The following is a 27027-nucleotide window of genomic DNA, read 5'->3' as shown; positions in this document are numbered from 1 at the left end:
ATGGCTGAGGATGGAGGAGATAATAAAGGATTACAAATGACAAACCGTAAAAAAAATTAGATCAAACTTTTAGGTTGCGCACACCTCTGCATACTCCTTTGTTTTGGGTTCAGGGGCCCGTTTCTCGAAAGTCCCAGTAACTTAATGGGCTCGAAACCATATCTTAAAATCAAAATTTAAAGAAAGTAGAGCAGGAGGTTCTGCTTTCCTAACCACTCCATTCTGTTTCTTTAGCGGGTATTTTCATTTTGTAATTTTCAAAACTTTTGAAAACCCCATCTGGAACGAAAACAGAAAAGCTTTACGGGGCCCGTCTTAAAGGCTTTTTCTGGCGCCATTTACCAAGGCTTATCAGCAATTAATGACTGCGATCATTGAAAAGCATAAAGGAAGCCATCCAGAACAGAATGGCAGTTACAATTTTCCGAAAAGATGTTGTTTTCAGAGTAGATATCAGCACAAAGCGCAAATCTGTTCCAAATGAAAAATACCAATACAAAAACAGTTGCAACTTAGAAAATTTATTTTGCAAACCTGTATCCCTTTTCATAGAGATTGTCTATTTGGGGGAATGAAAGCCTCTTTAAAAGCGCGTGCAACTGTACAAGTGTGCGTAGGTCCGTGATAGCTTGCGCAATGTACCATTGTAGCGCGCGTGCATTTCAAACTGGATCAACGCAAGCCATACAGCGCGTCACAATGCGAAGTTCTCAACGGAAAAACAAAAATCAAAAGCGAATCATCTATGAGAAAGTCAATTACCTTGAAGTCTTAATAACTTAACTAAGAGCCTTTGCTTCTGGAGAGCCCCAATCCATAAGTTCAGAATGAGCTGGGCTAGAGACGAATGGAAACTTGATTTACCCAACACAGCGCTAAGAAAGATTTCCGAGCTTGAAAACGATGTGGAAAATTTGCGAAAGAGCAAACAACAACAGCAGTTGCAACTGGAAACTGTGTCAAACTCTCTGCAGAAACAAAAGCAACTAAACGCAGAGGAAAAAGCTGGAAATTCCAGTCTGCGACGTGAGATACAAGAACTTACACGAAAATGCTCCGACCTCGAAAACCAGGAAGAAAAATCGCAAATAGATCTTAAAGCGAAAGACAACAAGATCGGACTGCTTGAGGAACAGTTGCACAAAGCAAGAGAGAAGCTTAAGGACGAGGAAGATAAAAATTCCGAGATGCTGAACCAAGTTGATCAGCAAAAGTTAATCGCAGAAGTGATGGAAAATGAAATGGGACAGTTGGCTGTAGAGGTGGAACGGATAAACGAAACTAAAGCGCAGACGGTGAAAGACCTCGAAGGTATGTTTTTTGAAGATTCTGAAACCTCTTTTTTAAGTCTTTATGTTTTTAAATGGACTGTTTCAGTTGAATCCTTACTGTATTAGCATAGCGGATAAGAATTGGGTTTTAAGGCGTTGTTTTCTCGGAATATGCTCATTTCAATCTGTATCAATATCTGCTGATGAAAATCAAACCTGATCAAGCGTGGTAAGCATAAGTTGAAAGCACTTTTGCTCTGACGAAAGGTTAACGCACGAAACGTCATCTTTATAAACAATTTGCGGTGGCCAATTCACATTATCAACTCATTTGATTAAAATCAAATTATCTGGTTGAAAAAAAAAAGTCCTGCGTAGGAAGAACAGAGCCAAACCAGACGAAAATTTCATGCGCTACGGACATACCATTAACATTTTTTTATTGTGATTTTTTAAAAAATGTACATTTGTAAAAATAGTTATTACCTGATACTTTCCTGTGTGAAAACACCGCTCCGAATGCAGCCAAACCTATCAGTCGTAGAGTATCAAGCCGTGTTTGGTTTGTCAGAAACTAGAGGGTCAGTTAATTGTTCCCAAGGAATTCCGTGGGCTTTTTCAACAATTTGGGCGCACTGAGGAATCGCGAAGGCCACAGAAATTTCCATATGGGAAGTGTGGCTCCACACCCTATAACCTTGACACCTATGTATAGAAAAACGTCGGAAATATTTCATCTAAGTATTATTTGCTTCGGAGTAGAGGTTTTCGGTTCCCAAGACAACAAACGTAACACACACAAAAAAAATGGACTCAACTGTTAATTTGCCTAGTCTATAAACTGTGCTCTAAATGTTTTGAAGAACTTGTTGATAATGGCGAAAGAAGATTCCGGATTTAAATTGCTTTTTGTTCCCTTGCATATCTTCTAAAATTGAGTTTTCAAAATATGAGTCGCCGGATGATTGAAGGGGTATTAAAAAACCTGTATTAAACAACTTTTCCACTTTTAATTAAATTGAATGATCCGCTTAAAATTTTAACATTCCATTTTCCTGTTTTTGATTACATTAGTAACGCTTGCTTAGAAAAATTGAGAACTGGTTTTAGTTTTCTGTAGAATCAGTGATCTGTACTATTTAAGACATTTTGGAGGTTTGAATCAATAACTTCTGATATAATGGAACAATGTATGCTTTTTATAGGACTAATCCAGGTGGTCTTTAGAAGTATATTCCTTTCAGATAACGACATGATACTATCTTTGGGATTACTATCAGATAATTCTGACATTATCACATAAAACAGCCCGCTCATGAGGAATTTAGGAATTCTCGGTTCGGCTGAAATTAAACCATATACTTGTTGAAAGACTGACTCAGAGTTTTCAACAGGTAGTCACGAGCGAATCTAGAGAGTTCGACGACTTTGGAGTTGCCATTTTTAAAGTTTTTGTAATTGCCGCATTTCGCCAAGGTATGGTGAAACGAGAGACCACTCGTGGCAGTTCTTGTAAAGCCACAAATATCGATTGAAAGATGTTTCTTTGAAAGATAAAATAGAAAACTTATAGGAAACCAGATAACTTCAACTACCATTGCCGCCAAGAAATTCTTTCTCTCCGAAAGTAAACGACATTCTCAAAACTTTTCCACCGACATGGTTATTTCCGTTTATCAGTGTTCTTTGTAACAGATAAAATAAACGCAAAAAAAGAACACCTTTCCTTACCAGGACGAGCTTAGCGGTCTCCTCTATCAGTAGTAAGATTTCGACAACAAGAGCTTTGTTCTTATCCTACCGCAATCGAACTTCTGATAAACAAATTTTTGTTATCATACTGAGTACAGTACTTTTCAAAAAGCCCCTTGAGATTAATACCCATTAGTTAAGGATAAGGACAGCTTTATCTATAAAAAAGAAATCTCTGTATCTATTTACTGATCATGATATAAGCCGGCGAGGCGACATTTTGAATTTATCTCCTTCTGTAGAAAAATAATTTTTGCGTCTGAAGTCTTAAGTGGTGTCATTCAAAAGATATTCTTTGGGAAAATTCCTGAAGTTGTAAATAGACAAATTTTAGAAAAACATTCGGGCTTCGACGGGATTCGCGCCCGCACGTCTCAGATACTATTAAATCGGGCGCTTCTATCAACTGACTTACGGAGCTAAACGTTAGGAGCAAGGCAAATTTTAGTGGTTTCTTCTTTCCTTCAGGTGATTCTGATCTCAATTTTTAAATGAAATAAAGTTTGCATGTCTCCAAACGTGTGGCTTTGTAGCTCAATTGGTTTAAGAGCCCAACTAGTATCTAAGGGGGCATGGGTTCGAATCCCGTCGAAGCCCGAACAAAAGTTTTTCAGGCTTCCTTTCTGAAATTGCTTAAATTGCATTCCATCCACGAAGATGATTTTTTTGCTTGATCAGTTGCTAGTTGGAAACATAGCGTTTGTATCTGGGTAATGAGCGTAGTCTAATGACACCTCCCTCTTTCGAAGGCTAAATTTCACATTTTTCTTTTGATTCCGATCATTTTCTGTTAAAATTGTGAATTTGGATTAGGTGAGTGGACAAATCCGTCAGAATCCTGTGTTAGATCCCTTGTAAGAGTCTGAAAATATACTTGACGATTGACACTCCTTTATTGATCGCCCACGCAGGGCAGGGGAGCTTAACCCGAAGGATTTAATACCCCTCACTTCCGGGGACTGGGCATCTCCCACAAGAAAGCATCAGTCGCCTCGTCTGCGGTAAAAGACGCTCGATCTGTCCATGCGCAAGTAATTTTAACCGACACGCGTAAAGGTGAAAGGTCTCGCACGTCTACTCTCTCGAGCGAGTTTGCAGCATTCTTGACAAAAGCCTGACATGAAGAGTACAACACGCCATCGTGGCGTCTATTTTAGGTACGCTATCGATGGAACGCACCAGAAAAAAGTTGAATTTTCACAAGTTAATCAGCATTTAGCATCCTACTACCAAAAAAATGCGATTAAACATGTATTGAGCCTGTTTGAGAGTTCGGAGATGTTAAATTGTTAATAGTTTCTGTCATAAGCTCATTTTAAATCGAAAAACATCGAATTTAAAACAGATAAGGCTGTTGTTAATGAGATTGTCTGGCATAAGAGAAAATTCTCGAAGCTTATTTTGGGCCGAATATCTTAGCTTTGCTGTACAAATCCTATAAATCGGATAAAAGTGCTTGAAAATAGAAAGAGAAGAATAATTCCTTTCATTCACTCTCTGTATACAGTTTGAATTTGAAAAATGTTGACATTGGATTGACTAATCATTAGTTGATAATTTGATAATTTAATTTTCAGTCCAGTTAAGTCCATAAACAGGATAAACCCACCGAGATCAAAATCAAAATACTGTGGTGTGAGATATAATACAAAAGTTAGCTTTTTCACGTTTACGTTTTCGTGAATATTATCACGTTCATATCAATCGCGACTATAATATTGGAACGTGTCAATCAGCTATGTTCTGATACTTTGACGTTTATCGACCGACGTTTTTAATTAACCTTCGGTAATCATTTGTGCTAACGGAGAGTAAAATTGGTTTGAGTGAATAGGGAGTTCGAGTTGACCGAGTTAATTCGAGTTAGTTAATCGTAAATGAATGGAAAAATGAGGTCAAATGTCAAGCAAATCAGATCTTATTCGGTTCGAGTCAGCGGGGGTTGGTGTCAAATGGATTCGAGTTAGCGGGGTTCCCCAATTTTTCACAGGAAATTTCTCCCTCACACGCCTAAGGTAGTGACAAGTTGTGCGGAAGGGGGAAGCCTGGAGGCAAAAAGGAATGGAAACCATGAAAAAACGCAAACCAGATTGTGGGGCGTCGCGGCTTCGCGGTTTCTTTCTCGTGGCTTCTATACGCCGCACAACGTTTCAAAGTGCGCACAAAACCCGTACCGCCCGCCCGCTACGCAAGCTTGAATCCCAAAGGAATCTGGGGCGTTAAAATTAATGCTCCAGTGAAAAAAATTCATCCATTCTTGACATCCAACCAGCAAACTTCATCTTGCTTGTTCGCTGAGTATGAATCTACGTAATTTGAAGTGACAACTCCCTGCATACTCTTTTAAAGACTTTTCCTGTTCTTTGATGGATCGTAACTTCTACAACTTTGCGTTTTTTTCCGTGAAATTTCTTTAAGAAAAATACAATGCTCAATTATTTCTCAGAAAGGTACAATAACGTTTCCAAAACAACATCAAAGCCTTCTGAAAACTCCCCTATTTTGTGCTAGCACGATCACCGATTTTTTTCAAATGGATTGTAATTAGCATATTGAGTTATCTCCTTTTGTGAGGCTACATAAGAATCTGTGCATACAGTTCAGAGCCACCTTAACTTTTTGATAATCAAGAGGCAGAAAGATGTATAATGATATGCTGATGGTAATTCAATAATATAGATATTTGGGGCCGGGGGCTCTATTGAAGTCGTTTTAGACAACGAGCAGTCTCTTCTTTCGGCGAAGTTCGTCGCACGAGTAAAAAGAATCAGTGAAAAAATTGATGTCAACGCGCTATGCGGAACTCTAAGAGTGAGGCGCACTTGTAGATTGCGCGCACTAACATCGATTTTTTTTTCCTGAATTTTTTTTTTCTGCTCAACGGACTGCGCAGAAAAGGAGGGACTGAGCGTAGTGTAAACTCGTTTTTGAGCTATAGATACCTAAATAGTTTAAGGGTGTTTCAGTGAGCCAACTCAATAAACACAGTTGTAAAAATGATCTTCATTTGTTAACATTTTTGTTGCAAACGAATTTAATCGTTTGAGGCTCCTAAAATACACACACTTAAGACCAACACGTCAATAGTTCCTTCTTTTTATAATTTTTGTAGTTGCAAAAGAAAAAGTCGAGATTCTGCTCAAAGAAAACGAAGCTCTTAAAAATCAGCTCAAGCAACGAGATGAACTGCTTACGGAACACGCCAATAGCTTGATTGTTGATGATGAATCTGCGCCAATGACAGAAACTGCTGACTCACGGACGCCGGACAACGTGAGCAACGCGTTCTTAGAGATCTTGAAAAGAGAGAATAACTCTTTGATAAGTGAGAATGAAGAGCTCAAAGTCCAAGTTGAGCATTTGAAGATTCTACAGCGTGAAAAGGAAAAAGAGCTGGAGAGGGTGACGCAAAAGCTAATTGCTGCACAAGCCGAGCGCGAGAAGAAAGCGCAATTGTTGAAAGCTCGAGAGAAAGAGGTTTCTAAATTGCAAGACAAGCTTGCAAGAACTGAAGCAGACTTACAGAACACTGAAAGCAGAGTGGAAACTCTAGAGGAGAAAGCCAAACTGCTCCATGAAGGAATTCAGAGCGAAAAACGCCAAAGTGAAAACAGCAAAGAAGAGATTACCACAATAAGAACCGCACTTCTGGAATCCGAGCGTAAGATCAAAACTTTGGAGACGGATTTGTCTCAACGATCAGACAAAATGAAAGCTAAGCGGGAGAGAATAGAGACTTTGGAAGAGGAGAACGTGCAAATGACACAAGAGCTTGATTCCTTGAAGCGTCAGAACAACGCCACGACAGAATCTTACCTTGCCACAACTAAGGTATTGAGAGAGAAAGATCACAGAATTGAAGAACTCGAAGAGGACAACAAAGAAAGAAAGAAGCAACTCAGAGTGTTTGGCGAAAAGGTTGAAGTTCTTACCTCGCAGAACAACCGCTTGATGGAGGACCTTCGACAGGCAGAAGAGAAGTTTGCGAATGCTGATAGGTCATACCGACAGGTTTCAAAGGCGTTGGACGATTGGAGGAAAATGATAGAAGAACCTGGAAATGGAGCAGATCTCTGGGATGGAGAAAAATGCGAGGGACTGGGGAAGAGCAACAGAGTTGACCGGGAGGAGATTAGTGAAGAGCAGAAAGAAGAAGATGAGGTGGGTGGCAAAATGTTGTAAGACCAAACAACTAGCTTAGTGGCTATCAGAAAAAAAAAGATGAATCACTAACTCATGGGAAAACCAATGGGCTAAAAGTCAAAGTGAGGGAGAAAAACACGGTTGTGATCATCATATTGGCTTCAAACTTACACTCAGTTGACGCTGTGAAAAATATCTCCAATTTAGTAAAAAAGACTACAGCAAAAGCTTTCCAAGAAATCGTTTGATATCAAAGCGCGTCGGGAGTAGTTGCTCTTCAAGTCTGATAAATGCCTGTGCTTTAATTTAGTAATTCCATTGTGTAAGAGAGCAAACGCGATCAAATATGTCTTTCTGGCCGAAGAAACTTACTAATCGTTCTTATTTTGCACGAGGTTTGCATAAATGGCGTAGTTACGAAATAACTTTAATCAAAACGCCTTCTTCCACCAGGGAAGGGCGAAGACCTCCTTAAATCAAAGGGTTATTGAAATTTAAAAAAAGATAACTGAAATGGAGCAATTATTTCTCCGTGTAATTGATGAAACAGAAGCTAAGTCAATATATACGATGAAAAAATTATCAAATACTAGTGTAAAAATTCGTGGCTGGTATGTGGCGTGGCGTGGCTAAATCGAGAGATTATATTTGACTGGTTTTTTTTCCTCAGAAAAGCAGTATTTGCTCTTACTGCGACCAAATAACGGCGAAACTGAAAGAACAAGAAGATTACTCCAGGGAACTTGAAGCCTGTATACGGAAACTTACGACCGAGAAGGAAGCGCTGGAGCGGAAAGTGGAAAAAGAACGGAGGAATAGTGAGGAGTTTACAATGCGAGTGCAGCAGATGGTACAGAAGATGGAAAATGAGAATAAAACGGAGAGGGATGACAACAGAAAGGAACAGAGGCAACAAACAGAGGACCTCTTCATCATGGTGAAGAGATTTTTCACCGAGAATGAGGGCTTGAAGAAGCATGCGCTAAAATGCCTGTCCGACCTCGAACTGTTGCAAGAGTATCTAAGAAGTTGTGCAAGCGGAGTCAGAGAGGTTATCGGTCATGCGGATGAGCTTGAGCCATTGGCGAAGCGAATATCGCTGCTAAAATCACTCTTACAGACGGTTGTGGACGAATTTGAGCGTCTGAAGGGAGAGGAAAGTGACACGGACGGGAACGAAGGTTCTCCGATGGAAGCGAACATTCGTGCTGAGTTATCGTGGGATAATTATGACAGAGAGGTCGCCTTCAAAGTATTTACAGACAACGTGGAAGACCTCATTCAGCAGATTGATAAAGGAAAGAAAATAAGAGAGAGAAAAGTCGAAGAGTTCCAAGAGGTTAAACGCGCTCATACGGCTCTCAAAAGGGTCAGAAAAAGGTCCCGACAAGCCATTGAAAGAGTTGTCGCGCTGAGTGAAATTGAGGACCTGTGCGTGGAAGGGCCGCCGGAGGACATTGAAAGAGGCTCCCAACGGACAAATACCTGGATGGAACGCTGGAATGATTGGGACTTACTTAAGGTCATTAAAGATCTGCTTGAACAGAACCGAGAGGTACTGGAGATGAAAATGGATGAAAATTTTGATAGATTACAAAACATCGTTAAACAGCAACGTGTACAGGATAATGTGTTGTCGGACGAGAGAAGGCAGGAAATCGGCGTCGAGAGCGTAAGGGAGACCATGGACGGAAAATATGCCATAGGAGAACTGGAATTGGTTAAAAGAAAATTATCTGATGTGCAGAAAATCATAAAGCACCTCACTGGGTCACTGGCAGAGGTTGAACACGAAAAGAAGACTGTCGAGTCCCAGGTGGATCTGTTGAACGGAGAGCTTCATCAGAAAGAGTCGCAGTACGAGGCCAAATGCGAGGATTTGAAACGAGTCACGAAAACCGCTTCTGACCAGGAAGTTTCTTTCCGAAACCGGCTCCAACAAATTGCGTCGGAAAAAGACGAGATCAACTCGGAGCTACGAAGAATTGTCGGGGTACTCAAGGAGAGAGAGCTGGAACTGGTGGAGCGATCACAGCAGTTGAAACATTTGCAGGCCACGTATAGCGATAAGGAGCGGTCAATGAAAAGCAAGATCGACGCGCTTGAGCAAGAAAACAACGGTGTATGGTTGGACTACAAGGAAGCTGATAAACGAGCGGAGATCAAAGAAAAAGAGTTTAAGGAACTTGCAGACCGGCTGAAGAAAAGTCAAAGATACATGCATTCCGTGTTTAGCAGCTTAACCAATATGGACGATGAATTGCAAAGAGCCAGAGATGTCGAAGTGTTTAGCGAGCAAGATTAAGAATTTAAATTATGACGGAATTTGAAAGGTTGTTTACGTAGAACCCCGGGTTGAAAAAGATATTTAGCAATGTGATATACATGATTTTTTTCTGTCCCTGAATTTCTGCGTTTTTTTCTTGTCTTTTCTTTTAAAAACGATTTGTCTTCGAATCGTGTAATACTGAACAAGACTGAAATGTAGATCACACCATGCCTTCCTTTTGTACCTTCTCTGTGTCTGTATATCACCGTTTATTTTCTAATTTAATTTTTAATAAGGCTAAATTAAGTTTTCGTTCATTTTTCTTGTCTTTTTATTTGGTATAAATAAAGTTGAGAGGATACAATTCTTAAGGGCAACGCATTTCATACACTTATTCGTGTGTACACCACATTTCTACCGAGCGTCGTTAATTAAAACCCGCAGTCTTCACAACGACCAATAAGAGAACAGATAAACTGCACAAAAGGCAAATGAGAGTTCAGAGCAAAAACTTTCCAACTACCTACAACGCGACAAAACGCTAGCGAAGAGTAACCCTTAGTTAGAGCTTTGCATCTGATAGGTTGAGATGCGATTTTATTAGACCAATCACAGTGCAGAGTAAAGTACAACCAAAACGACTCCTCTTAACTATCAAAACTCGACTAAGATTGCTTTGAAAAAAAAAAAAAAAATCGTCACCCAGGTAAGTATCGTACAAACTTCTTGCTCGTAGAGTCCAGAAAATCGCAAAGGAGACGAGGATTCCTTCCGTAACCGTTTTAAAGTGCTCAGTTGCGTCGGAAAAAACCCAAATAAAGTCAGAGCTACGGAAAATAGTCCAAGCACTCAAGGTGAATGTGCCAATGAAAACTAAGCGTGGGAAAACGACTGGCTAGAATTTTGTATCTGATTGGTAGAGGATAGCACGCTTTTTCCGGAGATACCGCTGTACCGCGTAGTAATGTAAAATCAACAGGAACCTAAATATGTCTTCAAAGGAGAATTTCGTTCGTTCATTTTTAACAAGAGCTACGCGAGCTGGAGCCAAACACAAAGGCTTAAGATCGTACTCATCTTAAAAAATTGAAAGTAATATTTGTAACGATTTCACATGTCCACTAGTTGGTCTTTTTTACAGCCATAAGACTTTAAAACATCGGACCCGGTCTAAAATGAGGGTCCCCGGGTGGGGGTCTCCCTGGGGGAGGTGCCCCAGGAGGAACCATGTTTGTTACGCCTCTAGGTGGAATCCAGTCTCTCTCTGCCCGCCCTGGAGGTGGCATCCATTCCCTTTCTCCTCTAACAGGAGGGCCTCTATCACCCGGAATCCATTCCGCCTCGGCTCGTGGTGGCCCAGGGAATCTTCCTGGGAAGCCGGGCCCCACTGGTCTAGGCCCAAAGCCTTCGTCAATAGGTGTAGGGGCCATTGGCCGCGGCACTCGCATCTCCTCAAATCTTGGAGAGGGTCCTTGCTCAGGTCGTGGAAAGGCTCCTTGAGGGACATGAGGTATAGGGGCTGGTGCAGGAGCTTGAGCAGGGAAACCACTGACTACCGGATGCTGCTGGCGTGGCCCCTCCATGAAGAACGTTTCACGTGGGATAGTAGGCACTCCAGGGAAATGTCGTGCGTCCATCACGGGTACTGGGGCTACGTTTCCAAAAGCTCTTTCACCTGGTAAAATAGGGTGAGGGGGCACTGCTGGCAGGGGCTCACGCAATGGGGCCGGAAAAAAGGGTGCTACCTGAGGAAACATGGCGCGTTGTATCTCATTCTCAGCATCTTCACCTCCATCACTCTCCCCTCCCCCTGCTCTCTCTGATGACGTCTTTTGATGTGCGACTGCAAGTCTCGCTGGGAGAAATAACTTCGACGGCATCCTGAGATTCCATAGCGGCTTCCGCCAACTGAACACACGTACACACTGCCCAGAGGTGCTCGTTCAATCCGCTGAACACCATCACCGCACCTAAGGCAGAATTTGACAAGGGTGAGAAAATTCAAACAAGATATGTTTGGCCGAGTTTGGCTGCTGGCGAGAAAACCTATTCTTCCCTAGTGACGACGATTTAAATCAAAGATCTTCTCAGACGGGCCATATGCGTTTCAGTAACGAAAAAGTTAAATTTTCATCGTCCCTACAGTGCACCATCCCATGACAATAGAGATACTCCACACAAACCTTGGACACTTTCCATTTCCCTTTTCAGCACAATTCAAACAGAAGGAGTGCTTACAAGGACTCTAAAGAGAAAAAAAAATGACATGAGACATATTCAAGGTGTCAGTACATTAACCCTTTAAATCCCAGAAGTAATCTAAGTGTAAGTTCTCCCTATAATATCCATACATTATCAAGAAAACTGGTAACAAGAATACTCAAACTTATCAGGTAGAAGTGGTTATCCTGATCTAACACCAAATTCTCATAACTAATTTACAAGGAAATGAGAAGCACTAAGAGAGCAGAATTAAAAATCAGATCTTAGGAGCTACTCAGCAGTACTTTTACATAGTATCATGTGATATTTCTGAGTTTATAGAAACCCTAGTCTGTGACCATTCAAGTGAGAGCCCAGAGCAGAAGTTTCATGTGTCACTGTTCATTATGCTACACAAGGTGGGTAAAACTTTCAAGGCTGTGGATAAAACCCTTGGTGTACATGCTTCTGAACAGAAATGTCTTAGAGCACTATTTATCAAACTACACAAAACTTTAACTATAATTTTTACACTTCTGAATACCACCTTAGTGTGTGACCATTTTAACATGCATTTAAGCCTGAGAAGGACTCTTGTCACCCAATGAGTGAGCAGAACTATGCAAGAATTGTCATAATTCAGTTCAAATCTCAGTCAGAGTAAATGTAAGGTTAAAGTAAGTCATGCACTCACCAGTCGACCATAAACAAGAATGGGCAGCGCGCATTTCTCACACAGATGAAGAAGTGGATCTTGTACTTTTTGCCCAATAGGGACAATCTAGAAAAGATAAACATCTGGTGTTTTAAAATGGAAGAGCAACAGTGAAACTAAAACTAACTGGAATTACTTTGAAACAGCCCCAGACACCACAGAAACACAAGCAACACACCAAAGAGGCCAGTAATTTCATTCAATTTCTTTTACATATTTCAAATGTGTAATATTTTGTCCAATAGGAATAATCTGGAAAGGATACACATGTGGTGTTTTAAAATGGAAAGAACCACCATGAAATTAAAACAAACTGGAATTATGGTAAAGTTCCTTTTTTTAAGAATTACCTCTAGCTAAAATGATTAAAAAATTATGAGCTTTAAACTGCCTGAACTGCAGTCTTTGACAGTAATGTGGATGACAAGAAGAAGAAAAACTTGTCAAGAATTTGATTATTGGATGCTCTAAAAAGAATAGAGAAAGTTGTCCAAAAAAGACTTTTGAACAAAGGAATAAAGAAACCTAGATTGAAATTTAACCTTAGTTTAGCACTAATTGGCCTGCGAAAAACTGGGTCCAACTTGGCTTAACTGTGGCCCTATGGCAGATGAATCCTAACCCTGTGATCAGATGTCTGTTGAGTATTTTTCTCATCTGTTTGACTGATTCACCTTCCCAAAAGCCCTGGCAAACTTATCCCTGTACTTAGCATGACCTAGGACCAGCCATGTTGATAAACACAGTAGTGAAGGATTGGTCCTGAACCTAGACATGTTATTTTCAGCTAGATGCTCCATAGTCAAGGAGAAGCTAAAGAGAAAGTGTTTCTATGTGTAAACCCTGCTGTTGAATGTGTCGCAAAATCCCAGCAAAGAAGACCACACCTACATTTGAAAATTGCAATATCAGCCAAGCACATTCTTACCTGGTGATCCCATTTGAGCTCTCTCATGACCACCACCTGCTGTGCTGGACCAGGAGACTTCTGTTTCTTCTTACTTTCTTTGTCACCTGAAACATGCCGAGGATCAGCTCAGATAAGTTGAGTTGACTACAGACTATAGTGTAACCATGTCATGTATACACTTGGTGACACTTAGTTGAAAAAGAGATGCAAGATAGTGGAGTTAGCTAGGTAGAACTGAGGAAGAGGGCAAAGGACGGGCAGTAGTGACAGCCTCTGGCTGTAGCCTCACTAGCATGTGTCCAAGAAAACAACAAGAATTGCTTGATCGCCTGACTGACCATCATGTTCACAAATTCTCAGTTTATAGTAGCTAACTCTGGCTAACTCCTTCAAAGGGGTTAGCCAGAGTTATGTCTTATGTCAGAGTTGGTCTGTTCAGCAAACAGATTTCATGTTGCAATGTTTTTATTTGTTAACAGATCACAGACAGCATCAAAATATTACACAGAGAAATAAGTGGACTACAGTCAACCTGCAGATGTGTCTGTCAAGAAGTCTTACCACATTTTCACTTCCAAGATTTCATTTCTACCCTATTTACTCATGTATAAGTTGATCTTTTAAGACCAAAAACTCAGCCCAAAAAAACACCCTCGACTTATACACAAGTCATACACAAAGACCTGACCCAAGCAATCCAAGAATTTAGCATAACAATTGCCTGAAGTCTGTTTGGAAAAATGTCTGTTTTGTAGAACAGACATTTTTTCTTACAGCTTCGCTGTTGTTTACAGTGCTGAACAGGAAATAAGCTCCAAGACATGGGAAAATTCATAGAGTACTATCCAAACTGTGAGCACTTTCTGACCAAACTTGCTCAAGATGCTGCAACAATTCTACAGTATTGTGCAGTATCATTTTCAACCAATAATTTTTATTTACCATCTGATCCACTCCTAGACCTTTCACTGCTTTTCCCTTCCTTTTTCTTGCTTTTTCCAGATGTAAGGGAACTTGCTGACTTGCTTTTTGCTTTTAGTTTTAAGGAAATATTTCTTCTTACAGGCTGTGAGGTGGATCCTTGAGTTGCTCCCTCATGCTCAAGTTCAAGATCTAACAAAAAATAAAATAAAAGGAAGTTTAACTTTTTTTTCTACAGTGCAAAGCTCTCAAGTCTGGTAATTGAGAGTGAGACTCATGCAAACAAATTAAGTCCTATTTTTGGTCTTTATGGTTTTCTTATTGTATTTATATACATTTATATATTATTGTAATTGTAAGCTAGACATAATTCAGCCTATGGCTGCTATGCTTTTAGTCAATAGCACTATCTATCTAGTAAGTATGATATGCTGTAAAGCAACACATATGTCCCTGGCTCCCTCTGTGGGGGCCAAGGACATACTCCCTTGCGATGTGGTTTCCAGCATTCTAGGCCATACTTGGGTAACTTTTTTAAAGTCAGACATTGAAGTTACAATTAGTTCAAAAATATGTAAGTTCTGTCTTTGATCATAGTTCAAAAAGTAACAGACACAAAATGATCCGACAGCCGGAGGGTTTGCGTCGCATACCAGCTTCTAATGACAACCCTGGATTACTTGCAAGCTGCGTTAATGCTCTGGGAGTGAGTTAAGTTTACTAAATTTCATGTTTTCAGAAAGAAAATTAATACAAACGAAGAAAGCTACGTCTCTAACACTAAAAAGCCTGATTACCATTTCACTAATGACAAAGGTATCAAGTTAGCACAGTCTGCTGACAAATCGAATCCCTGGTGATGGATGAAATCTTTTAGGAAAACTCGTCGAGAAATAACAGCACATGAATCTGTATTGAGAGAAACTGTTCGCTTAAAATTCAGCCTTGCAAGACTTTTGAATATTTTATGCTGCACTTGAACGAGAAAATTTATATTTTATAGTTTAACTCTATGTACAGGCTACAAATTTTGAGATAAGGAATTGTTCCTAGTGCAAATATACTCGTGCTTACCGTCATCCATCTTGAATTTTCTTATTCTTCCGTAAGAACCGCTGTTCAGGTTGATTATTTTACTAGTGGCTGAGCCTGCAAGTAAGACCAGCGGGTAACGCGGTGGGAAGAAGCGAAGTACTTGATTTAATTGTACCTCTAGGGAGCCTCTGGAGAGAGCCTCTGTAGGGAGCCTCTGGAGACGTGAAAGGGAGGGTGCTAGAGTGCTCTTTGTTTGCAACAACGAAAAAAACAATGCCAACGGAAAAAAAAAAAAACGCCCAGTAGTTCTCTATTTTATCCATTCAAAACTTACCACAAACGTTTCCTATTCGCGGAGCGCTCCTCCTGCGGAACCAGCTCTGTCGACCGTGACTTACTAATCTGATATGCAAATTACAAGAAGACTTCAGAAGTCGCGTAAACTTGCTTCAAAACCTCTAAACAACTTCAAATAACATGGAGGGAAAAGTGATGTATTTCGCTCACGGCTCAAATTTGAGCCCAAGATTAATGGTAGAACGCGGTGCGGAGTTCTACTCACGCGAGGGCGCTGTGCTTCCAGGATTTCGGCTTGAATTCAACTTTAGTTGGAAGGACGACGGATATGGTAATACAACCATTGTCCAAGACGAAAATTCAGTCGTATATGGAGCTTTGTACTCCTGTGATGAACAGGGCATAGCTAACATGGACGAAGCCGAAGGCGAAAGGTTGAGGAGAATAAATGTCCATGTCAAGAAAGAAAGCGGTGAAATGATACAGGCAACTACGTATCAGGGAAAGGAAGAATTCACAAAAACAGGGCTTCGTCCGGGTGAGACTTATCTGAATGAAATGTTGGAGGGAGAGGATATTCTACCAGAGGGATACGCTGATTATTTGAAAACTTTGAAGAAAGAAGTAACTCAGTTGAATTGAATATTACGATCAATTAAATTGAACAGCCATTGAAATAAAGTTGATTCATGTATTTTTCCTTAGAGTACGTTCATTAATTGAACGCCTGGGGGGGGGGGAGGATTTTGGTTGTAGCGCAATAAGATTTATCTGATCCTACTTCCACCCCCACCCCCCCTTTCAAGCCCTGTAGGATTTTAAAGTCCACCCTTTCTACTCTATTAGCAACGACTGAAAACTATGTGACTTCTCCCTCCTGCTCTTCGCACGAGAACCGCATTTCATGCTAATTATTTTCTACTTGTTTAGCCTGCGGTTAGGAACAGCACTTGATTCAAGCTAGGTGGAGATTTTTAGCCATGTCAAGGGTGTGAACTTCGTCCACAACAATGTCATGTCAACGTATGTCAAGCCCAGTTGGTCTGTTCTGTAGATTTGAACTCGTTCAAAACGTTATACCTCCAACATCTCTCTCCTATTTGCCGATCCCGTCCCTTGCGGAACTAGCTTTGTAGACTGCGACTTGTTCAATATGCAAATACAAGAAGCCTGGTGTCCAAAGATTTTGGTTGTATCAAAATAAAATTTACCCGATCCCCCTGTAGGTCTCTGAAGTATTATGAGGACCTCCCTCCCCACCCCTCAGTTATGGATGACAGTCAATTTTATAGTCCCCTCCGTTCCTCGTGAAAACTATGTGATCCCCCCAGACACGGACCCTTACGCCGGTGCACGTAACGCGAACGCGCGTGAAAATCACCATCCCTGCGTGGCTGAGGTGCAGCGAGAGGAAATTTCGCGCGAAGTAGTCTCGTGTTTCCCGCACATCTTGTCACGCAATTGTATTTCGATTGATCACAAGCGCAATTCTGCATAATCAAACAAGTTAAAACGTCGCTTACTCGAAGAGTCCTCACATCTAAACTCTACGCTAACCTCATGGATGAGAAAGAGATCTACTTTGGCTTCGCGTCAAGCTTGAGTGAAAGAAAAATGGCCGAACGGGGCGCGAAGTTTTTGTCGCGTGAGAGAGCTGTTCTTCGAGGTTTTCGGCTAGAATTTAGTACTAACTGGAAAGATGACGGTTATGGATACGCAAACATTGTTCCTGAAGAAGGATCAGTTGTTCATGGAGCTTTATATGTTTGTGAACGAGGAAGCATGTCCAGTATGGATCGCGAGCACGTGGTTGAAGGAAATCATTTTCGAAGGGTAACTGTAACAGTTGAGAAGAAGAATGGTGAATTGGTAAAAGCTACTACATACATAGCTAATGATGGTTTGTTCAGCAAGGGCTTAGTCCAAGTGAAGTTTATTTGTACGAAATTCTTGAAGGTGAAGATATTATTCCAATGGAGTACGCAGAGTTTATCAGAAGCTTTTCTAAGTCGAAATGAGCCCGCGAATATCTTGTCACCTTCACTGTTGTAATTTGGGTAAGCGTTGCGTGAAATCCATAGGAATGGCCAAGAACGGCCAAGATCTGATTGTTCATTCTTCCCTCTAGCTGCGACACATTTCCCTGTATATTAGTTTCGAGAATTTGGTGTTCGATCATGATAACAACCTGTGCCAAGTTCGAGTATTCTCATTACCTGTTTGCTAAAAATATATAATTATATAGATATTATAGGGAGAAATTACATTTCAATCACTTCTGAGAGTCAAAAGGGTCAAACACTATTTCGGTACAATTAACTCTTAAGGGTTTGAGAAACTTGACACCTGTGAGACCTAATGAGGCCCCTAAAGAGGTTGTTATTGCAGTAGTTTTACTTGACATCTATTGGACCTAATGAGACTCTTAAGAGGTTGTTGTTGCAGTAGTGTTCATAAGGTTCAAACAACAACTAGTAAAAATTTAATTCTTTATGACCAACTCTAGATTAATGTATAGCATGAGACTTTCTTATTAAACAAGAAGCAGTATTCCACAAGGCAACTTAGTTATGAGTTTTTTTTCTCAGTTACTATGTTATTACAAAACTATAGAGATTTTTTTAGTCTTGTTCAAGTATCTGTGAGTATAGCAGAGTGAAGGAACACCTTGGTCACAACTCTTGTGTGTGGAAGATTATGACAGTAATGATCACAATGATGTTGGTAGAGATTCAGTTGACAATGATGATGATGGTGATGTTCACACCAGCAAATTTTAACCTAGCCAGTCTCCATGTATGAACTTAAAATACAGAAACTGTTACAATATAATACAGTCGGTCAGATAAATTTGCACCCTTTAACAACGTAAGGCTATTGGTAGAAGTTTCTTTCTTACCAAATATTTTAAATATTCCCAATGACTATTTGCACAACAACCCAGCTTCCACTTAATATACACTAAATGTAATTTAGCCATGAGGGGGGTGGATACTATACATAATTATCTCCCCTATCCCTGGGCAATTTACAGTCTCCTCATGGACCTATCAATTGGGGGGGGGGTGTGGAAGATAAAAAAGGACAAAACGCTTGAGAAAGACTAGATAAACATGTATTGTAGGAGATTTAAAAAAAAAAGTGTCTCTGTTGCAGATCATTTAAAAAATGTATAATAAAACAATTATTGAATTCAGTTTTGGCATGATATCATGAGTTATCAAACTCATGTCTGTGTTATGCACCTCAGCCTTTGGCTTCCGCAGATAACTCATACCTCTCTTTTGATAATTCATGATAATTAACCTATGTTCAACCTCATCTGATGATTGCTTCCGGTCCATTAACCAGCCTTTATTCCCAGCCCATGCGATAACATTCATATCATCTAACATAGCTGTCAAACTTCATTTATCTCCTTTGTCTTCATTTCTCCTTACAAGTAGTCCAGCGAATATACAACTTGCCAGCACCTTATCTGTACCAACAAATCCCTGGTTCAGGACAGTCTCTTCTGAAAGCCTTCAGTAATCATTACTTGTTTCATGAGTGTAACTTTATTTCAGCTGCAGTGTGTTTCAAATACTACCTTATCTCTCCATACTCTGTTACACCATGACTGGGAGGTCCAAGTTTAAACACGCCCACTGTGGTCCTTGGAAGCTGTTACCAAATCTATAAAGTTGTTAAAGAAATTAAGTGGCTGCGTAACATAAAAAATTTTGTTCTTTAAATTGATCTTCTTCTCTTCGGTGCCAACTCTGTAGAACAAATGATTCTTTAACTTTCCAAGACCTTTTGCAAGAATTTTCTGACCTATGATTAGGAACTTGTCAGTTAAATAACAGGAAAAAAGTCTTTCAATCCAAATATTTCTTGTTTTGGCTCTCTTCTAAGAGTAGTGCAATAAGTCCTCTTCTACGACTACATATGACCCAGACTCTAATTCCATGTCCTCAGGTTCTTGAAAGGAAAATTGCACAATTCTGTGACTTTCTGAGCTTTTAAAACCTGTATTAACCTTGATCTCACCAGCAATTACAAAAACAACATTTTCATCAAAAAATTTTGCAGAAAGAAAATAGTATTAAAACAGATACTCTCTCTAGATGAATTTAAGAAAGGAACCAGCCAATTAAAATTTATCTAGAGAATTCCTGCATAGTACGCCAGCCAAATTCTCACATCTGTCATGCCCTACAAACACCTTTGAAAAATTAAACTACCTCAAACTGAACAGGTAGAGACATGATTTCAACCTCCTAAGTATCAAACAAGGATACAGTTCATCATAAGGTGAAATGTCATATATCTTCTAACATCATCTGAATGACAAAAAAAGATCCTCCACAAACTCATGGTGATCAGGGAATCCTTCCCTGTATCTACAAGATACAGATCAGTTTGTATTATTACAAATTAAAGTCATTGGCATATACAATATTTCATTAAGCACACAACCTTGAAATAGTGCCCACTCTGTAGGTAACAAAATTTCATACTCAGTGCCCATGCCTCAAATAAGTTTCCCCAACCCTTCACCATTAATCTGATGAAAACAGGACTCAAGCCATGCTCAAATGGACACAAGCAAACACTAGATCTGCAGGAGGGACTACAGATAGGTTTGTTAATGCCAAAGAGGATATAAACGAGGATGCCAAATCATTAATCTAAATTGTTCTGTGGACCATTCACATAATCCTGGGCGGAGACAGGTTCTGTTAGAGTGAAGGGACTTGGCTAAGAACACAACGCATTAACCTGCCCGCGTAAAAAACCTTGACCTCTTGACCTGGTGGTTTAATGCAGTAGCTGTTAATTCTCCAAGTCACCTACTACTTACTGAGTATAGAGAAAAAATACAGATAAAGGAACTACACTTCATGAGAATTTATATTTGACCTTACTTTCTGATCACTCCTCCATCACATGCAGTGAAAAGTGTGCTTCCATTGGAAGTATATCTTAAAAAAAAAGAAAAAAAAATGTTAAAATACATATTTGAAGTAATCAATTTAGTACAGCTTGTTCCACAAAAACTAAATACCAAATGCACATTTCTGCAGTTTGGAGAATCTTGGCCTCCAAATCACTTCACATTCAGCCCCACATGCACTGAGTTCCTTTTGGAGTGCCCTTTTCAGTTATTAGCCAGAACCCAAAATTACCTCTTAGAAGAACAGAGTAAGAGAAAAGAAGAGCCTAGGCATTGATTCTGGCATACTTAATTTTCCATAATGGATCTTTGCCATGCTCTCTCATACGCTCTTGGACTCCAACCTCTGGGACAAAACTTGTCAGAAGCTCACCACCAAACATAATAAGACCTAGAAAGACAAGAAAAGCCACTGACAGTGAGACATAATTTTTTTGATAAAAAATGAATGCCAAATACATTATACAGGATAATTTTAGAAGTTATGAGGATTTCTTTCTGTAGGGAGATGTATGGAGCCTTGAAAGGTAGTTATGATTGGACATGTTAAAGTTCAGTTGTGTTTCACAGGGACACAATAAAATTTAGAGAGAGAATTCACCAGTCTGTCAAACATCTTTTATGGATGTTTTCTGAACATCCCTATAATAGCCAATTTTACAGTTGTGTACTTAGTTGCCAAGCCTTTGATTTGGAGTGAGGCTGAAGGTGACCATGTTGTAATAGAGACTAGTATGATAATCTAGTTAACATGATAACAAAGCAGTTTAAATTTGAAAAGCAGTAATGTTTGTTTCATAACAAGGTCAACCTTAACCTCACTTCCATTCAAAGGATTGGCAGACAGGCAGGTAACTGCAAAATGGAGTATTCAAAATTTCGAAATAACAGTACACTGTAATTTAATACATGCCCTATATAAAAAACAACAACAACAACAAAATTGTATTCATTTGCTAATTGACTGATCTTCAACTGAACTCAGTTCTCTTACACTAATGAAGCAGGTGAAGAACCGAGTTATTTTGATGTGAAAACAAATAAAGAAGAATTTTGGTTCTAACACGAAACATTCAGTCTGATGAATAAACCCTTCAGTCACATGACTGATCAGAAGGTGAAATCTCCAAACAATCTTATGCATTGCTAGATGTACAGGCAATGAGGATTTAAGAGAATTATCAATGAGGAAATATTGTTTGGAATTAACACTAAATTCTCTGAACCAATAAACAGAGCAATATATTGACATAACTTGGGAGAAATTACATTCAGATGTCATAAGCTGAAGAATGGCCCTCATGCAGTAAAAAAAGTGAAGAAGCAAGAAACCAACTTACTATAAAATCCATCATCAGCCATTGACCCAAAGGGTTCTGGTGTCGGAGCAGCTGTGTTCAACATGGAACCTATCTCAGTATTTTGTAATGTGCGTCCATCGATTGTTGATACCTGAACAAATGTTAATTCCTTTATACTTCCATTTGACACATTGACACCTGAATCACCCATAACTGCACACATGCAAAAATATTACCAATAATTATTTTTTATCTTTAGTTAAAGTGAAAACTTAATATGCATCTGTCACTTTTTTCATTGAAAATAAGTTATTTAAATGGCCTTCTTTCACTGGAGCTCGTTTTTTGGAGAACATGATTTATAAAAATTTATTGGGCATTGTGTTTACTTTCTAGTACCTTTGCAGTGCCATCAATAGCAACTGATAAGAGGGCATTCTGTCCTTTACACCATGGCCAGCTCTCGTGAAGAAACATCACGTCACGAATGACATTATTATGAAGCTAAACAGAATAGGGAGAATTTTTCACTACAAAATGCATGACTAACACTGTTATTAGTAATGCTTATTAAATGAATGTCTATTAATACAAATTTTAAATATTTGAAGGTACATTGTGTCAGGTCTTTGCAGTCTGATATTACACATCACTGGTACTGCTGGTAACAGCTTATTCCAATTTCTGTAGCTTGAAGTAACTAGCAGTAGTCTGCTAGCTCCTCTTGGGAAACATATGGAGAATTTGATACTGCATCAAAAGTTAATACCTTTTTTCCAACACACCCCTTATATATCTTCTAATGCCTACAAATAGGGAATACTGTTCATGATTTGCCTCTACAACTAGCTGGAGTCATCACAGGAATGGATTTCCAACCAACTGCTGACAATAGTTCCTGACCATTCATTCTATGTTTGACAAAATTTTTGGCTTTCCTTTCTTCATCAAGAAAAGTGATCCTAGCAAGTGAATAACTTACGTCATAAATGAAATCCAAGGGGAGAGGCATTCTGAGATCAAAAATGGACAAACCACGTCCGTTCACACAGCAGCATGCAGCAATGTTAGGACCTGCTTGGATGTCTACTGCTAAACCAGTCCTGTCTGGACCATTGTATACGCCTGATGAAAAAAAATTAAAAATACTGACAATAACTGAAACATTTAGGATAAAATAAGAAACACTTCCCTAGATTCTGCTTTTTGAACAAAAGCGGTGCTGCTTTCTTGGGGTAGTTTGTCAAGGGAATCAAAACAAATCACTAGAAAAATAAAGAAAGAAACTGCATGACACTTACAGTTGTCATAAGATACAATTTGTTCTCCTGTTTCCACATCCATCACAACCAGTCTTCTGGCATTTGTGGATGCTAAGATCTGACAGATTGAAAAAAGTAGATGAAAATGTAACATGTCAGTAACATTCAGATCCAATAAGCCTGCCAAATGCTTATCTCAAGAAATTGTTTGTAAAATGCACATCGTAACCCTTTAATGCCCAAGATCTTATTAGTAATTCTCCTCACTTTCTGCCACACAATTCTTATGAAGCTGGCGTCTAGTTAGCGATCAAGATGCATGTGCTATGTTTTTGAAACAAACTTAACGAGGAAGTTTGCCACGGATTTATCTTTGCAGATCTTTTTAGTTCACTATATCTCTAGCTATGGTTATGATGAAGCATTTTAGTTGCCAATTTGGTGACTACTTTTCAGGATTTGGTCACCGAAGTGAAAAATTAAGTCGCACCGGTGCCTGTATTAGGCGCAATTTCACGCCCTGTGCTAGTTCTGAGAATTTGGTACTGGATCAACTAGAAAATCCTCAAACTTATATTGTTCTTTATTCTCATCACTGTCTGACTGATATTGAATTCATTTGTTATTGTAAGGAGAAATTCTGTCTTGGTCACCCATGGGAGTTTATTAAGGGTTAACAGATTTAGCCTAGCTATTTCAAGTTTGTCATTTTCCATTCCATGCATTTTTTTTCCATCCTTGACCCCTTAAACCCTAGGAGTGACTGGCATTTGATTTGTCCTAAAAGTAATACAACTCAATCATTAATTAAGATCATGAGAATAAGGGAAATTATTTTAAACTATGGAACTCTGATTGTTAACTTAATTCTCCTAGTCAGTACCGAAGGGAAAGTATAAAGAAGAGTATGGAGAATATGGATACTGATGTTAAGGTATGGAGGGTTAAAGCTTGTGATTTCCTTCAAGCATGGGTTAGAGTAGGTTAAGCAGCAGGAAAAAACAAACTGTAAAAATGTCACAATCAATGGTGACATGACTTCTCTCAGACATTTTAATCCTTCACCTCCAGAAGTGATCAAAAAGGAATTTCTCCTTTTAAAATCAAGATATTTTTAAGAGGAAATGTTATGAGAAGAAAGAAAGGTATCAATTACTTGATATGATTGATTTAATGCCAGAATTCTAGACCTGAAAAATTACAAAAGATGTGTAGACCTTGAGTGATGGCAATTACATGAAAATTATATGTATGTGAACTGCAGTTGAAGAAACAAATATGAAAGCAATCCCCGCAGTTATGAATATTACTGAAGTAGTCATGAAAATATGGCCTGTAAAATTTCAGGTCTGTGTGGGATTTGAACCCATGACTGCTACAACACCAGAGGTCATGGGTTCAAATCCTGTACCTGCCTGAACTTTTTTCAGTCCTTATTTTCACTACTAGTTCAGTAGTATTCATAACTGCGAGAATCACTTTTATATTCCTATATGTAGAGCTTGTTATTAAAAAGATCTGTTGTTATACCTTATGTCCATCAGTAGTAAATCTAACAGCTTTGATATTCCTTGCTAAACTCAAAGTGGTCACCTGATCAATTAAAAAACAAACACATGATGATGATGGCACTGAAAAAATGAAACTGCTACTTTCAAAGGATGATTCATTTGCTGGGAAGAGAGTATTGGTAATATGTGACTGCTGAATTTAGAAAATAAACATGGCATTGTTTCAAACAAATTGCATAATATCTGGTAAGAAATAAGGAAACTTATTGTGTAAAAAATAAGTTATAGGACAATATAAAATGAATTATACGCACATTATGAATGATTCTTACTTAAATTATATTTGAGGACAGATGCATGGATAACATCATTAACAACATTTTGCTCTTATACCATGTAACTAAATTGATTCCATGTTGCCATGGGTCTGCACAGTAAAGGATCACATAGGATGATACCAGATGATGTCAAAATGTGATAAGAACGTCAGTGACACACTCACCTGTATGCACTTTTTTGTTCTTATCACATTTGGACATCGTCTGTGATCTAAGACTGAACAGACACATGGCAAAATAGCATCTATTTGTTAGATTCATGAATTCTAAAGAGTGATCTAACTTCAGAACAAATTCTCTCAGGAGAAGGGGGAAGCCCCGAGTGGAGCTATTACATTCGAAAAGCTCTCGCAGATGTTCCAAACCATTTCCTGCCATGTTTTTAAAGATAATGAAATGCAATATTGAGCAAAAAGTGATATAAAAACAACATCACGGTACAAGGTTTAAATTTCACCCATTTTGTTTTTGCTATGGTATGGTTTTTTTAATTATTATTTCAAGTATCATCAACTCAAGTTAAAGATCTTTAAAGATCAATGTGTGTATATATATATATATATATATATATGTGTGTGGCTATGACAAAATGAAAAGCTAATAACAACTAAAAGACAGTTTAACATCCTTATCACATTTCATCAAACCAGCTGCTGTTGTGGAAAATGTTTTTTTTTCTAATCCTTTTATTTTAATTTTTTTTGTTTAAAAATAGAGCCTGTTAACAGGCTTGAAATATACACTACACTTCCAGCCATGTAGGTGTCTATTTACAATGAACCATCTTGCCAATTCAAATCCAGGATCTATACATCAATTCTCTCTACTGTATATCAAAAATTTCTGTGAATTTTTACTCTGAGAATTTAACATTAAGTCAAACAATATCCCATAGTAGACATTTTTTTCTTCTTAATACCTTCCTTCTTGACATAGTATTGATATTGTAAGGAGAAGTTCATTTTTGATCAATCCTTGGTGTGAAATGATGAAGGCTGTTATTTTATCAATGAAAAGAGTTCCATTTACCTAAAAATTTTTCAGAGAGTACTTTTTGACCACATACTCTCTATCCACGAAGAAAGAATATTATTACATAAAACACATACTTAATTTTGGTTTCCATTTGAGTGAGCGGCTAAATGTAGGAGTGAAAGAAACAAATAAAAGCGAAATCATATGTCAATCAAATGTGCATGTCTATTTTGTAAATACTCACAGGATAACTTCCCAAGAGGTGGCATTTCTTTGCACTGTAGACATTAACTTTACCATCATACGCACCAGAGCAGAATATGTAACGATCCTGAAGAACAGAACGGGTTAATTTTGATGAATAACTTCAAGAGATGTTTTTCAACACGCCATCCAAAATAAATGATCAATAAAATTACAGTACAGTGTCCACAACAATTCAAAATGAGTTTAGGTTTCGAATGTTCGGAGGAAACAGAGATTTATTCTTTGTCCCATCCACGCGTCAATTCTTTATGTATTCAAATGACGACAAAACACTGAATAGAGCTAACGCTCAGCTAAGATCGTACTGAACAATCACACTAGCATATTAACATTCCACACACTAACTATTCCACACACTAGAGTTTAATTCTTACCACAGGCGAAAATGCCACTCCTCGTACATATCCTTGGTGAAATTTCAAAAATTCTACCTTCGAGTTAACATCCATATCCTGTGATTACGATTATGAACCAATCAAGTGATAAGAGACTCCATTGCTATAATTTTGAGAATTGTTTTTCCTTCTCCTTCTTCCACTGTCCTGTTTGTCGAATGTTTACTCAACAAAAAATAAAACCCAACGGAATATAGAGAGGTTCTCTCATTCAATATGTCATGTTTTGAGACGAGATGCCTGTGGGAGAAGTGATCGATCGCTTTCGTAGGAATGAATGTTGATAAATTTTAAGCTATCAGCAATTTTTTGCAAACTTTCTTGGACGGGAACTAGACCCAGGTAAACCTCGTTTGCAATACTTTAGCCAAATATGGAGGCAAGAGATGTCACGAAATCCTTCTATTACTTTCCTCACGTCCGATTTCTCTCTAAAAAATTAGCAAAAAGAACGAAAACTGCAATTGTAGAGAGCTTGGTAGTTGTTTTACCTCTTATTTAATAGGAAAATGGCTTTGGAATTT

General features: G+C 38.8%; 4 protein-coding genes across 4 annotated transcripts; 2 read left to right on the top strand and 2 right to left on the bottom strand.

The window, feature by feature from the left end:
- The first annotated feature begins 827 nt into the window (after positions 1-827).
- On the top strand, positions 828-9471 carry LOC131772296 (centromere protein F-like). The gene is made up of 3 exons (XM_059088187.2): positions 828-1311; positions 6136-7184; positions 7837-9471. Exons 1-3 carry the CDS (start codon positions 828-830, stop codon positions 9469-9471), a joined length of 3168 nt encoding a protein of 1055 aa, XP_058944170.2.
- Positions 9472-9742: 271 nt separating this feature from the next.
- On the bottom strand, positions 9743-15299 carry LOC131772210 (E3 ubiquitin-protein ligase Hakai). Its single transcript, XM_059088107.2, is given in 7 exon segments — positions 9743-11243; positions 11246-11405; positions 11619-11680; positions 12332-12418; positions 13281-13366; positions 14205-14375; positions 15258-15299. Coding segments are annotated over 7 exon segments (1233 nt in total). The 5' UTR covers positions 15268-15299; the 3' UTR covers positions 9743-10586.
- A 396-nt stretch (positions 15300-15695) lies between these two features.
- Positions 15696-16157, top strand: LOC131770740 (uncharacterized). Its single transcript, XM_059086491.1, has one exon. It carries the CDS (start codon positions 15696-15698, stop codon positions 16155-16157), a length of 462 nt encoding a protein of 153 aa, XP_058942474.1.
- A 4173-nt stretch (positions 16158-20330) lies between these two features.
- LOC131772155 (uncharacterized) lies at positions 20331-26833 on the bottom strand. The gene is made up of 9 exons (XM_066174252.1): positions 26483-26833; positions 26086-26172; positions 24548-24610; positions 23057-23135; positions 22738-22880; positions 22155-22259; positions 21795-21906; positions 20743-20845; positions 20331-20482 (listed from the first exon to the last, which is right to left on the bottom strand). The coding sequence occupies exons 1-9, from the start codon at positions 26555-26557 to the stop codon at positions 20422-20424; spliced, it is 828 nt and encodes a 275-aa protein (XP_066030349.1). The 5' UTR covers positions 26558-26833; the 3' UTR covers positions 20331-20421.
- Between the last annotated feature and the right edge of the window lie 194 nt (positions 26834-27027).

This window comes from Pocillopora verrucosa, chromosome 11 (assembly GCF_036669915.1).
Source record: "Pocillopora verrucosa isolate sample1 chromosome 11, ASM3666991v2, whole genome shotgun sequence".
NCBI lineage: Eukaryota > Metazoa > Cnidaria > Anthozoa > Scleractinia > Pocilloporidae > Pocillopora > Pocillopora verrucosa.
Note: the sequence above shows the minus strand (reverse complement) of the source record. Positions and strands in the feature narration are given on the sequence as shown.